Source organism: Phoca vitulina, unplaced genomic scaffold (genome assembly GCF_004348235.1).
Source record: "Phoca vitulina isolate PV1807 unplaced genomic scaffold, GSC_HSeal_1.0 scaffold204, whole genome shotgun sequence".
Lineage (NCBI taxonomy): Eukaryota > Metazoa > Chordata > Mammalia > Carnivora > Phocidae > Phoca > Phoca vitulina.
The window spans coordinates 1-14,589 of NW_022589903.1; the positions used below are offsets into that span (position 1 = coordinate 1).

Consider the following 14,589-nt stretch of genomic DNA (forward strand, 5'->3'; position numbering starts at 1 on the left):
CCCACCCCCCACTCCAGCAACCCTCAGTTTGTTTCCTGAGATTAAGAATTCCTCATATCAGTGAGGTCATATGATACATGTCTTTCTCTGATTTATATGTCCTTTTTATTAAGAATAACCCAGGGGAGCCTGGGTGACTCAGTTGATTAAGCGTCCAACTCTTAATTTCAGCTTAGGCCTTGATCTCAGGGTTGTGAATTCAGCGTGGAGCCTACTTAAAAAAAAAAAAGAATAACCCAAATGTTGTACTTTTATTTATTTATTCATTTATAAAAGATTTATTTATTTATTTGAGAGAGAGAGCGCAAGAGAGCGAGCATGAGCAGGAGGAGCAGAGGGAGAGGGAGAGAGAATCCCAAGCGGACTCAGCACTGAGTGCAGAGCCCAACGCAGAGCTGGATCCCACGACCCTGAGATTATGACCTGAGCTGAAACAAGGAGTCGGATGCTCTACCGACCATGCCACCCAGGCGCCCCCCAAATATTGTACTTTAGATGGGAAGCATGTTAGAATTAATTTTTCAGTGTATTTGGTCGGATGGAAAGTATAATTGATAATTTGGACTATAATTCTTGTATTCAGTACTAGCAAGTTTTTTCTTCCTTAGTATATTATCTAGAAACTTATTTTAGCTATTTACCTGACTTTTTGCAAAATAGTTGTGTACTCTTCTATGAGATCACACAAAGTATTTATCGTTGGATAAAATTTAGCAATTTGATTTCTAAAATCACCTCTGAAAAGCATTAGTTAAGCTCATCCACCTGCAGGTGGCGATATGTTTTGCTCTACTAGTACATTCAAACCAGCAAAAATGGTTCATGTACTTAGATTTAATTTTTTTCCCTTTTGATATAATAATTTCAACATTTGTGGCTTCTCATCTTTAGGTTCCTGGGATGTTTCAGGGGAAAGGGAATTTTGGATTTACATTTTGAAATATCTGAAAAGTTTTTGAGGCCTTTTAACATGTTAGCTCTGTTTTGTTCTTCCAGATTAGTAGTTTGCTTCTCCGTTCAGTGGACTGCACCAGCGTCCCCGACTGGTTTTTGAACTGCTGCAGGAGCCTCTGTTGTACTGATGTCTCGCAGTCAACTCTCTTATTCCTGTGTCAGGGGACACTCACCATGTTGGACTGGCAGAATGGGAGTATGGGCCTGAGTGGGGAGGCCCTGCTCTTGAATATTGTGCATGTCTTGTTCACCTTGAGTTCACAGTGAGTTTTCATGCTACTGTCTCTCACTCTGTTTTGCTTGTCAGACATTTCAAAAATGGCAACTGAACTAGTATACTTAGTAATTCCGTGAAAAGTGCTCAGGATAATCCTGAATTAAAAGGAAGATAACAGGAGCGCCTGGGTGGCTCAGTCAGTTAAGCGTCTGCCTTCGGCACAGGTCATGATCTCAGGGTACTGGGATGGAGTCCCACATTGGGCTCCTTGCTTAGCGGGGAGCCTGCTTCTCCCTCGGCCTGCCGCTCCCCTGCTTGTGCATGCACTCTCTCCCTCTGTCAAATAAATAAATAAAATCTTAAAAAAAGAAAAAGGGAAGATAACATATAGGCAATGAAATGGGTGTGAAAATAGACCAAGAGAAGATGAAATGATGAGTGGAGGGAGTTACAGATATTATTGGTGCAGGTTAACCTGTACTGAACATTTTTAATGTTAATGTTAACATTTAGTCTCTAATGCTGCATTTTAGTTTATAAACAATGTCAACATAGGTAATTCAGTATGAGCCTCACATGTCTGATAGATAGGATAGGAAATCTAATGTGTTGAGTAGGTAAAGTGAAGTTAGAAAAGTAAATGCTAAAACTTAAGAGTATATTGCTAATAAGCACCTGAGCCAGAATTGTAACCAGCTCTTTAGACTTCATTGGATTGTGTTTTGTGGTTTATTTTGGTGTTTTTTTCATAATGCCTGAAAGTGATTGTGTGCTTAAAATGTCAAACCATAGATACAACTTGATAGTAATGAATATGTAGGTAAGGGAAGAAAAGTACTGTGTTCTAAAATAATTTTTACATGTTTTTCAGCTTATGTATATGTGAAAATTGTGCATATTTTAAAGGAATGTAAAAATTATTATTTCTTTAGAGAAGGATTGGCGGGGAGGGGCAAAGGGAGAGGGAGAGAGAGAGTCTTAAGCAGGCTTCACGCCCAGTGCAGAGCCCGATGTGGAGCTTGATCTCATGATCCTGAGATATGACCTGAGCCAAAATCAAGAGTCGGTCACTTAACCAACCGAGCCACCCAGGCACCCCTCTCAGTATGTTTTTTTTTTTTTTTTTCCAAAGATTTTATTTATTTATTTGACAGAAACACAGGGAGAGAAGGAATACAAGCAGGGAGAGTGGGAGAGGGAGAAGCAGGCTTCCTGCCGAGCAGGGAGCCCGATGCGGGGCTTGATCCCCGGACCCTGGATTCATGACTTGAGCCGGAGGCAGACGCTTAACGACTGAGCCACCCAGGTGCTCCCCCTCTCAGTGTGTTTTAAAACACCTGTGAAACCACTATCAAAATCAAAATAATAAACATTTCCATCACTCCCAAAAGTTTTCTTGTGTCCCTTTTTGGATTATTTCTATAAGATGAAAAGATTCATTTATAAATTTGAGATCTGTTTTGGCCTTGTTTGTAATTTTTTGTCATTGTAAATTTAATAATTATTGAATTTTCTGATCATTCTTTGTCTTTTATATTTTTAAAATCTAGATGATTATAAAATGAAATTTCTGTTACTAGTCAGTTTATAATAACATGGTTCATTTCTCTTCAGGATCAAGGAATCAACTCTGGAATTGTTTCTGTCTAGAATTTTGGCGTCCTGGACTAATTCAGCCATACATGTCCTTGAATCAAGTTCCCCAAGCCTAAAGGACAGTCTGAATGGAAATTCAAGTGTAGTTGGGAGACTTTTAGAATATGTCTATACCCACTGGGAACATCCACTGGATGCTTTGAGACACCAAACCAAAATTATATTCAGAAATATTCTCCAAATGCACCAGCTCACTAAAGAAAAGTCAGACTCCGAAACGTCAGGTTTGGCTGCAGATCGTTTCATCTGTGATCTGACTGAAAGTCTTCTGCAATTGGAATGGCATGTGAAAGGGAAATATGCATGCCTTGGTTGTTTAGTAGATTACATAGGAATTGGACATATTTTGGCACTAGCCAAAACTATTCCATCACAAATCTTAGAGGTGATGGGAGACCAGTCCTTGGTACCTTATGCAAGTGACCTCTTGGAAACCATGTTCAGAAATCACAAGAGTCATTTGAAGTCCCAGGCTGTCGACAGTACTTGGATTGATGAGTGGCATGAGACTTGGGTTTCTCCTCTCCTTTTTATACTGTGTGAAGGAAATCTGGATCAGAAATCTTACGTGATTGATTATTACTTGCCAAAATTATTGAACTGCAGCCCTGAAAGCTTAAGCTACATGGTAAAGATTCTTCAAACTTCTGCTGATGCTAAAATTGGTAAGAAAAGGAATCGTTCTTTTAGTAATTTCTGGTTAAGGTGTTTAAGGGTAGGTAGCTAGGCAGATGTGGACCATATTCAAATTTAAATATTATCACTTCTGTAAATAGTAAAAGAGGGTATTGACGATAGAGATTTCAGATTGAGACTAATGTTCCTCTCCAGAGTGGAGTGGAGTTTTTTTTGGCTGAAGTCATTTCTACAGGCTAAGGATTGATTCCAGTTATTATAAGGTTCCCTTTCTTACTCGTTTTAATTCATTTTACCAAGTTCTTATTTGTTAGGTTGTTAGACTGGAATGAAAGTTTGAGTGTTTTATATAAGTTCTTATTCTAGTGATTGAGACAGTAATTAAACATTGTTTTCGGCAAGGATCAAGACAGGTAAACTGGCAGCAGCAAGTTTTTGTCTCTAGGGAAGAGACAAAAAAATGTAGATGTGTGACCTCAAGAAACAACTGTCTGTAGTCATTTAGAATAGGGGGTAAACATTTCACTGAAACTCAGTAACCCTGAAGGAATCACTGCATTAAAGCATAGTTCAGTAATTAATATATAAATGATGACCATGACTTCTCATGTGAATCTTAAAATTACTGTATTCTGCTTAACAAAGCAGAAATATGGTACTCTACATCATAGTTTAAGAATATTTACAACAAGGGATGCCTGGATGGGTCATCTGGCTAAGCATTCAACTCTTTTTTTTTTTTTTTTTAATTTTACGTATTTATTTGAGAGTGCTAGAGAGAAAGAGAGAGAGAGAACAAGTAGGGGGAGGGGTAGAGGGAGAGGGAGAAGCAGGCTCTCTGCTGAGCAGGGAGCCCAATGTGGGGCTCGATCCCAGGACGCTGGGATCATGACCTGAGCTGAAGGCAGATGCTTAACCGACTGAGCCACCCAGGTGCCCCAGCATCCAACTCTTGATTTCAGCTCAGTCATGATCTCAGGGTCGTGAGATCAAGCCCTGCATTGGGCACTGTGCTGAGCATGGAGCCTGCTTAAGATTCTATTTGTCTCCCTCTGCCCCCCCCCCAACCTCCCCCCCCCCCCGGGGTGCATAGGCACTCTCTCTAAAAAAAAAAGAGTATTTACAACTAAAAATAATTGAAAACTTTCAAAAAGTAACCATGAGATAGCTGGAAAAATCTGATTCCTATACACAAAAATAAGCCATTATTTGTAGTTGGGGTTTTTTTTCATTATTTGTAGTTTTTAACAACAATTGTTCTTGCCTTTTTGAGAAGCCATCTAAAGTTCAAGATTCATGAATCTGTTCTGAAGTAAGGCAGTCTCTCTTTTTTTTTTATCAGTGTTCCCTTTGAGCCAGGGTTCCTTATCCTGTTAGTAGTGACTGATGTCCCAGCCTCCAAAAGCGTCAGGCTCCTTGTAGTCCTCCTTTTATCTTTTTTACTAGGGAGAAACAGTAACTCCAAAATATGTAGAGAGGTTTAGTGTTTGTTTTTAGAGAAATAATGATATTTAGCCACTAAAGTGTTTTCCCTAATTTTGGCTGAAAGTCATTTTAGTTATTCTTACTGTTTTAAATATTTCTCCACCTGATTTTTTTCCCCCGAATCACTTCCTGGTTCATTTCAAGTGTCAAGGAAAAGGTAAAAACAGCAAAAAATAATGATTTCTTTAAGTTAACATAAGGGGATTATGCTTACTTGAAATGATTGACACAAGAACTGTCAAATCCTTTTCAATAATGATTATTTTATCCTAGGGACTTTAATTCATGTTAGAATTTAAACTGTGATTTTTATTTCTTGAAATACAATGTTAATTGCAAAATGAAAATTGTGACAGTTGTTGCATAGCACGGTAGTTATCTGTGTTATTTTGTGCTTTTGAGACAAGAACAATCTTTTCCATCCTTAGGGTCTCACAATAGTAGAGGGGCTCTGGGAGCTTTGATGGCATGTCTGCGAACAGCTAGAGCTCATGGACATCTTCAGTCTGCAACTGATGCCTGGAGGAACCTTGTGTCCAGTGCAAGAATAAAACAAGGCTTAATTCATCAGCACTGCCAAGTAAGTAAACAAAATATCTGGGAATTTCATACATACAGTAGATCCCTGATTTATTTATCCAGTTAGCAGTCCAATATAGAGGCCCCTGTGTTGAGCCCAGCACTGTTTTAAGGGATCCGTAAGGAGGATGAATTGAAAGTGAAAAGTGTAGGGGCGCCTGGGTGGCTCAGGTCATGATCCCAGGGTCCTGGGATTGAGCCCTGCGTTGGGAGGGGGTGGGGCGGGTCCTGCTTAGTGGGGAGCCTGCATCTCCCTCTGTCTGCCACTCCCCCTGCTTGTGCTTTCTCTCTCATTCTCTCTCCCTCTCAAATAAATAAATAAAATCTTAAAAAAAAAAAAAAGAAGTGAAAAGTGTAGACTTTTCGGGCTATTTAAATTTTAGTTGAAGGGAGAAAAAACCTGTATAAAACAACTGGAAATTCTTAGAAGACAATACAGATATTAAGTGCCCTTTATGCATAAGGACTTGGGGGGCTCAGAACAGAGTAGGTAGTGTTGATTAGAAACACGTTAAATGTGATTAAAGGAGAGGAAGCATTGGAGCAGCATATAAAATGGGAGAACACTAGAACTGATAAATGGGTTCAGTAAAGTCACAGGGTAGAAAATCAATGTACAGAAATCTGTTGCATTCATATACACTAATAATGAAGCAGCAGAAAGTGAAATTAAGAAAGCAATCCTATTTACAGTTGCATCAAAACCAATAAAATATCTAGGAATAAATTTAACCAAGGAGGTGAAAGACCTGTACTCTGAAAGCTATAAAACATTGATGAAAGGAATTCAAGACAAATGCAAAGAAACAGAAAGACATTTCATGCTCATGGGTTGGAAGAACAAATATTGTTAAAATGTCTATACTACCCAAAGCAATCTACACATTTAATGCAGTCCCTATCAAAATACCAATGGCTTTTCTCATAGAACTAGAACAAACAATCCTAAAATTTGTATGGGGCCCACAAAAGACTTCAAATAGCCAAAGCAATCTTTTTTTTTTTTTTTTTAAGATTTTATTTATTTGAGAGAGAAAGCAAGAGACAGAACACACAAGCATGAGCAGGGGGTGGGGGGACGGTGCAGAGGGAGAAGCAGACTCAAGCCCGATGTGGGGCTTGATCCCAGGACTCTGGGATCATGACCTGAGCCAAAGGCAGATCCTTAACCAACTGAGCCAGCCAGGTGCCCCTAGCCAAAGCCATCTTGAAAAAGAAAAATAAAACTGGAGGTATCACAATTTTACATTTCAAGTTATATTACAGAGTGGTAGTAATTAAAATAGTATGGTGCTGGCATGAAAATAGACACAGAGATCAGTGGAATAGAACAGAAAACCCAGAAATAAACCCACAATTATATGGTCAATTAATTTTTGACAAAGGAGAGATGAATATACAATAGGAAAAAGACAGTGTCTTCAACAATGGTGCTGGGAAAACTGGACAGCCACATGCAAAAGAATGAAACTGGACCACTTTCTTTCACCATACACAAAAATAAACTCAAAATGGATTAAAGACCTAAATGTGAGACCTAAAACCATAAAAATCCTTGAAGAGAGCACAGGCAGTAATCTCTCTGACATTGGCCATAGCAAAATTTTTCTAGATATGTCTCTTGAGGCAAGAGAAGCAAAAGCAAAAATAAACTATTGGGACTTCATCAAAATAAAAAGCTTCTGCACAGCAAAGGAAACAATCATGAAAACTAAAAGGCAACCTACTGAATGGGAGAAGATATTTGCAAATGACATAATTCAATAAAGGGTTAGTATCCAAAATAAATAAAGAACTGATACAACTTAATACCCAAAGAACAAATAATCCAATTAAAAAATGGGCAGAAGATATGAACAGACATTTCTCTAAGGAACACATCTAGATGGCCAACGGACACATGAAAAGATGCTCAGCATCACTCATCATCAGGGAAATGTAAATCAAAACTACAATGAGATAACACCTCATACCTGTCAGAATGGCTAAAATCAAAACCATAAGAAGCAACAATTGTTGGTAAGGAGGTGGAGAAAAAGGAGCCCTTGTGAGCTATTAGTGGGAATGCAAACTACTGCAGCCACTGTGGAAAACAGTATGGAGGTTCCTCAAAAAATTAAAAATAGAACTACCCTATGATCCAGTAATTACACTACTGGGTTTTTACCCAAAAAATCTAAAACACTAATTCAAAGGGATACATGCAACATTATTTACAATAGCTAAACTATGGAAGCAGCTGTAGTTTCCATGGACAGATGAATGGATAAAGAGGACACACACACACACACACACACACACACACACACACACACACACACAGGAATATTACTCAGCCATCAAAAAGAATGAAATCTTGCCATTTGCAACAACATGGATAGAGCTAGATAGTATAATGCTAAGCAAAATAAGTCAATCAGAGAAAGACAAATACTATGTGCTCTCACTCATATGTGGAATTTAAGAAACAAGCAAAGGAAAGAAAAAAAAGACAACTATAGAGAACAAAAAGATGGTTACCAGAGGGGAGTTGGTTGGGGGGATGGAGGAAATAGGGGATAGGAATTAAAGAGTACACTTATTATGATGAAGAAAAAATACATAAAATGATTTTAAAAAAAAACACAAAACAAATAGCAAAATGGGAGAATACAAAACAAGATCTGGAGGATGATTTAGGATGTTGTTTGGCAGGAGTAGAGTGTTTGGTCTATTTTATGGAGGCCTCCAATGCTAGGCTGAAGACTTCAGATTTCATTCAATTGGTAAGCGGGAACTAGAGCCATTCTGCCTCCAGCAAGGACGTAGAATTAATGGCAACAGAGATGAATTTCCAGTGTGAGAGCAAAAAGAAACCAGGAGCCTGGTTAGATGTGCATGACAGTAATCTAAGCGTGACTGATGAGGGGGGCGCCTGGGTGGCTCAGTCGTTAAGCGTCTGCCTTCGGCTCAGGTCATGATCCCAGGGTGCTGGGATCGAGCCCTCCATCGGGCTCCCTGCTCCGCGGGAAGCCTGCTTCTCCCTCTCCCACTCCCCTGCTTGTGTTCCCTCTCTCGCTGTCTCTCTGTGTCAAATAAATAAAATAAAATCTTAAAAAAAAAAAAAAGAGTGAGTGATGAGGTCCTGGGATGAAGTAGAGAAAAAAGAATGAAGTTGAGCATTACCATGGAATAAGTATCTTTAAGATTGTTGGCTTACAAATACCCAGTTTACACATTTAATAAAATAATTTTATATGAGTTGTAACCCTAGGATCTTTGGGATGAGGGAACCTTACTGAAGTATACATGGGTAAACTGGGGTTTACTATTTTTTTTTTCCCCTTTGGTAGCTTATGTAAATAAACATGTCAAGTAGTTTACGATTTGCTTATTTCATTGAAAAATTAACATTTTATTGCTTGATGTGTTTTAGGTACGGATAGATACATTAGGCTTGCTTTGTGAAAGTAATCGAAGCACAGAAATCGTTTCCACGGAAGAAATGCAGTGGATTCAATTCTTTATCACATACAATCTTAACAGTCAGTCCCCAGGAGTGCGACAGCAGATTTGTTCTCTTCTTAAAAAGGTAGAATTTCTCATCAGAAAGTATGGGAAAGTGGTGAACTCTGCTCTGCAAATCATTTTTGAAAAGAGCTCTGATTTTGGGAGTGTGTGGGAATAATAGTCAGGGGTTTGGACTGCCATATCCCTTCATGGCCCGTCTGAACCATTCTGTGATTCCATAGAGTTTACGTTTGAGATTCAAGTCCAGGGTGTAAAGCCCTTCCATTTTGGTGTAAAATAAATCAAACTTGAGCTCCTTTTTTTTGAAAAGAAAAAAATGTAGTGTTGGATCTTTCAGGGTGAAAGGTATTTTGAGAAAACTTTGGTGAGAGGAAGAAAGATGCCCTTGTAGTTTCATCATTTAAGGGCCTCATGAAATGGTCATTGTTGACTGATTCAACTAGACTTAATCACATGCTTCATTTATGGGATGAAGAATTGGGAGAGTTATAGAAGTGAGTATATCTTTAGTTTCATGCTAACCTAAAGGAAATAGAACTACGATTTAATGACTGTGTATTCTGGTTTGCAGTAGTATTTGTTTTTGGTTTTAAAAATATGTGTTAATTTTCTGTCAGAAACACTGTAAATATTAAGAGTTTAGAAACCAGTACTTTCTTTGCTTGAAGTTTTAGTCTAAAGAATTTAGAAAATTTGTCCTTTTCCTTTTTTTAGACTGACATTTAAGATTAATGTGGCTTACATATGCTTCATTTTTCTTTTTCTCAAAAGTTGTTTTGTAGGATACAGGAAAGTTCTCAGGTGCTTTATAAACTGGAGCAAAGTAGATCCAAACATGAGTCAGAGAATGAGTTAACCAAACAGCACCCTTCTGTTTCTTTACAGCAATATAAGGTAGGTGATCCATTTCTAGACATATGGGTATTTAAGAAACATAGAACAATTATGAATAAACATTAAAGGGAAATAAATGGAAGTCTCATGGTGAATGGTGTTGTTTCTGTGTTTCTTTCCTTCAAGCTAGTTTTACATACTCCTTCTGGTGCTTTAATACTTCTCTTGAGGTACCCTGAGTCGTGGAACCAGTGCTGGACTTGAGGCCTGTTACAGAATAACAGTAATGGGTTAACCTCAATCCTTTACAGCTTAATGTGGGCCACATGAATTTAGTAGTTTAACAAAAAGGTAATTGCTGGCCCAGAAGTCCTCCATCCCTCCCCAGGGTAGAAGATTGCTGTATGTGGTCCTGCTTCCCCTTTAGACTAACATGACTTACAGTGGCTTGATATTGGTGCCTCCTGGTCTGTGGTCCAGCTGTAGAGGTTCCTGTCCATCCCATTTTGGAGGGAGCGTGAAGAGTAGGGCTAGGTTTCAGGGCACTGTGTTAATGGGATGGATGATGGAACCCCAGATATAGCAGCTCCAGTCTGGGCCAGAGCTTAGCTTGACAACCTTACATGTCTGTCCATCAGAACAGAATGAGTTTTTCACTGGTTTCTCACTCCAAATACAGCCTCTCAGAAGCAGAAATCTTACTGTCTTCTAAGACCCAGATAGAGGACAGAGCTCATCTATTGTATTTCATGTGGGGAAACAATTGTAATAAATTAATGATATATTGGAGCCATGATACACTCGCTACCTACTCTAAGCATTAGTATGGATGGCCCTTAGTTTTCAATTTTATACTTGAAAGGTAAAAAATCATCTAAAGAAGAATATTCCTATACCAAGGATGAAGTCAGCTTCATCTTTGTAAAAATTAAAACAGTGAAGATTGGAAAGTGACAACCTAAACTTGAAGGACATGGGTTTAGTACCATTTCTGCCACTGATTAGTTGGCTTACTTGATGAGTCTGTTTGACTGTAAGTGGGATGAGTAACCTCTCTGAAAAAGCTGGTTTTGAGGATTAAATGAGAAAGCTGTTTGTAAATTCTAAATCACCCTAAAAAGCCTCACTGGGAGTCATTAAAAGTGACTAGAGTGTATTCTGAGCACTTGCTTTGTGTGTGGACAAATTAATTATTTGTTAGCCTTTCTTAGATCATTGCTAGACATTCTAAGAAAACAGCTCTTTTGCTGCTTTTTTTAAGGGGTAAAATGACATTTGTGAAAACTGAGTTAAGTACTTAAAACACAAAACCTATGTTGTGGATTGACATTCTGAATTTTCACGTATGCATGGTTTCTTAGTTTGACCTTGTGAATATATGTGTTTTTGAAAACGAGCCCTTTAGAGTCTTAACCTGAGTCAATCTCATGGTTCTGATATTTCCTCCCAACTATAGTCATCTGTGGCTTTTGGAGATTGTGACTTTGGCACTAAATTACTTATCATCTTTATAATAGTGGGTATCATGCATGGTGTGTGGTAGGCTTGGTGCCAATCAATAGACTAAGTCCTGGGGGAGAAGAGGAGGCTGTTAGTTGGAAAAGATGTCTTCTAGTCTAGTGAAGGAGATTATTTCATGCCTAAAAAACTGATATTATTAGCTTGAGTACTTCTAAATTTACAAAATGCTTTGTACCCTCATTCTCATTTAAATCTTTAATAACAAAGCTGTGAGATAGGCATTATTATCCTCACTTAACAAATGTGAAAACTAGGGCGCCTGGCTGGCTCAGTCGGTGGAGTGTGCAACTCTTGATCTCAGGGTTGTGAATTCAAGCCCCACACTGGGCATAGAGCTTACTTAAAAAGAAAATGAGAAACTAAAGCTTGGAAAAGTTGAGTAACATGCCCAAGGTCCCTCAGCTAAGTGCTAGTCAGACCCCTATGTACATCTGCTCTCGCTTCTAAAATCTGAATAGTTTTTTCCCCGAGTCTCTGCTTAATTGAAAGCTTGGAGGTAAGAAAGTACAGGGAGAATTTGGGGAACGGTGAATTCACTGTTGTAATGAATGAACGACACCTGAGATGCTTGGAGCAACAAAAGAGATGTAACAGGAAATGAGTTCGAAAGTCAAGTTGGGGCTGCGTATTGGATGTTTTTTGTTGTTTACTCTAATAATCAAAACAGAGCTTGACTAACGTGTGTGTATGTACAAATAAATAAAGTTTCTTTGTTTCCCTAGGAATACAAGTAAAGTATTTTTATTTTTATCTATGAGGATGCTGCTGTGCAGGTTCAGGAATTTCATATTGTAGTTATACAGCTAACAAGTGACAAAGCTGGAAGTACAAATCAATTTCATATCTGTAGTTGAGTTCCCTCAACTAACAATTGTTGTAGTTTCAATGAAACAATGAAATTGTTTCATTTCCTGTGCTTGGCAATGTAGCAGAATAGAATTAAGTATTGGGGGCGCCTGGGTGGCTCAGTTGGTTAAGCGACTGCCTTCGGCTCAGGTCATGATCCTGGAGTCCCTGGATCGAGTCCCGCATCGGGCTCCCTGCTCGGCAGGGAGCCTGCTTCTCCCTCTGACCCTCCCCCCTCTCATGTGCTCTGCCTCTCTCATTCTCTCTGTCTCAAATAAATAAATAAAATATTAAAAAAAAAAAAAAAAATTAAGTATTGTATGGGTATTTGCAATTTGAAATCTATCACTTTTAATAATTTTAATGTCACATTTCGATAGCTTTACCTATATAACACAGCAAAAAACCTTAAAGGCAAATAGAGAAGATGCCTGAATAATCTAAAGAGATTTTGAGTGCTAGGCTAAAGTATTTGGAAGCCTCACTAGGAGCTGTTAAAAGTGACAAAAGCATATATCGAGCCCATTCTGTATGTTCAGGACAATATGCTTAGGACTAGGGATATAAATGTATAAACTGTGATCCATGCCTCCACTATGGTTACAGTGTGGTTGAAGGAAAGAACTATTTCTAAAAATATAAATGGTACTACAGTTAGGATAAGATCATTCCCATAGGATGAACTTGTTGCCCTTTAACATGAATACTGTACTAATTTATAATAAAAATGAGTTTAGGATATTCTCAATAACTACCCTATTCCCTTGAAACCCAATAGATTTAATAAACTAACAAACTCTTACTTAGGTCTTATAAGGGCCTATAGGATAAATCCCCAAGATTGTATGTCACTGACCAAAGAAATGAATGCTGAGATCTTTTCTGGTATCAGTTGGGACTAAAACTGCTTATGTGCTGCTCAGTTACAAATATACATTGTTAGGGCATAGTGGTATATGTGAGATGCTTGAGAATCACAGCTTTTCCTTATAAGTTTTCTGGTTTTCTGTTCCGTTGTATCCAGAAACAGTAATAATAATTATTAACTAGAGAAATAAGACTTTATCTTGGATAAACTATTTCCCATTCTTTTTTTAAATTGCATTTTACTAAAAGTTTGCATTTTTTTTTATTATTTATATAAACAGATGGTAGAGGAGCAAGAGTATCAAAGGGGAATATAGAAGACAATGGAATAGTTGGATCTTTTTATGAATTGTGTCATTATAGCCACATTTATCAAGTATTGTACTTACCATATTTATCAAGTAGTCTGTATTGGATTTTTTTTGGTTATTTAAAAACTTAAAAAAAATATACATGCCTTTGATGCCTGAACATCTCTGGTGAAGAAAACCAATATTAATATACCTTTAGCACAGATCTTGCTTTTACCAAAAATGGGTGCTGGGTATTGGATTTTCTTCTGTGGACGACAATAGGAATTGTACTTCTTGTTGACCCTACAAAGGTCGGGTTCACTGAAGTCATGATATAGCTTATGGTCAAGGGTACCAATCTGAATTGTCAAGCAAAGTAAATAACTAATATTGTTTTTAAAAATCTTTTCCCTGTTAATTAAAAAAGAACCCCACTCTTAAAGGTGTTACTTTGAAAATAATCTATTATGAGTTAAAGATTATACTTGTAAATTTTTTTTTTTTTTTTTTTTTTTAGAATTTCATGTCATCCATTTGCAACCGTCTTTTTGAAGCACTGTTTCCTGGGTCTTCCTACCCAACTAGATTTTCAGCTTTAACCATTTTAGGCTCAATAGCTGAAGTTTTTCCTGTCCCAGAAGGTAAGCTTTCAATAATGTTTGGGGTAAGTAAGAATACATATTTTTTCAACATTTTGTTTTACTTTAAGTTTTAGTTTTGTTGTCTTTTGTTTAGGTTCTTACGGGAGATTTTATTCTCAATATGTAATTCTTACTTGGACATAATTAAATTTGTTAGTAAAAGATGTAAGGCTGAGAAGTTGTTTTCAGTGATCATTATTTCCCAACCCAAAACTCCAGTTTTCATGAATTATGCTTATTATGAGAAGAGTTGCTTCTCTCAACCCCCAATTCATGTGTTGCTGTTTGAAGATAGTGTACAATCTGTTCTTTAAGTTTCAAAAATTAAAAAAATAATAGTTTATGTATAGCATTCCTCAATGAGTCTTTGTGGTTAAAATGTGGTTTCCGTTATATGCTGTCAGTTTCATAAGTCTCAGTCTGGTTTCAGAAAGACAACATGAGGATGTCATTTCCAGGCATTCTGGTTTAGTGATACCCTTTATTTCTCCTGTGGGTTACTCAAGAGGATGAACAGTTAGCTTCCTTCTGAGTCTGTTTTTCCCTTTTT

General features: G+C 37.7%; 1 protein-coding gene across 1 annotated transcript in view; it reads left to right on the forward strand.

Moving 5' to 3' along the window:
• Positions 1-996: 996 nt before the first annotated feature.
• LOC116629035 (thyroid adenoma-associated protein homolog) overlaps positions 997-14,589 on the forward strand; it is a gene marked incomplete at both ends in the record, with an annotated part of 69,252 nt that continues 55,659 nt past the window's right edge. Inside the window, 6 exons of the mRNA XM_032399322.1 lie at positions 997-1,217; positions 2,786-3,492; positions 5,377-5,528; positions 8,943-9,098; positions 9,809-9,931; positions 13,916-14,039. Of these exons, the coding sequence (XP_032255213.1) occupies positions 997-1,217; positions 2,786-3,492; positions 5,377-5,528; positions 8,943-9,098; positions 9,809-9,931; positions 13,916-14,039 (1,483 nt within the window). The remainder of the gene's footprint in view (positions 1,218-2,785; positions 3,493-5,376; positions 5,529-8,942; positions 9,099-9,808; positions 9,932-13,915; positions 14,040-14,589) is intronic.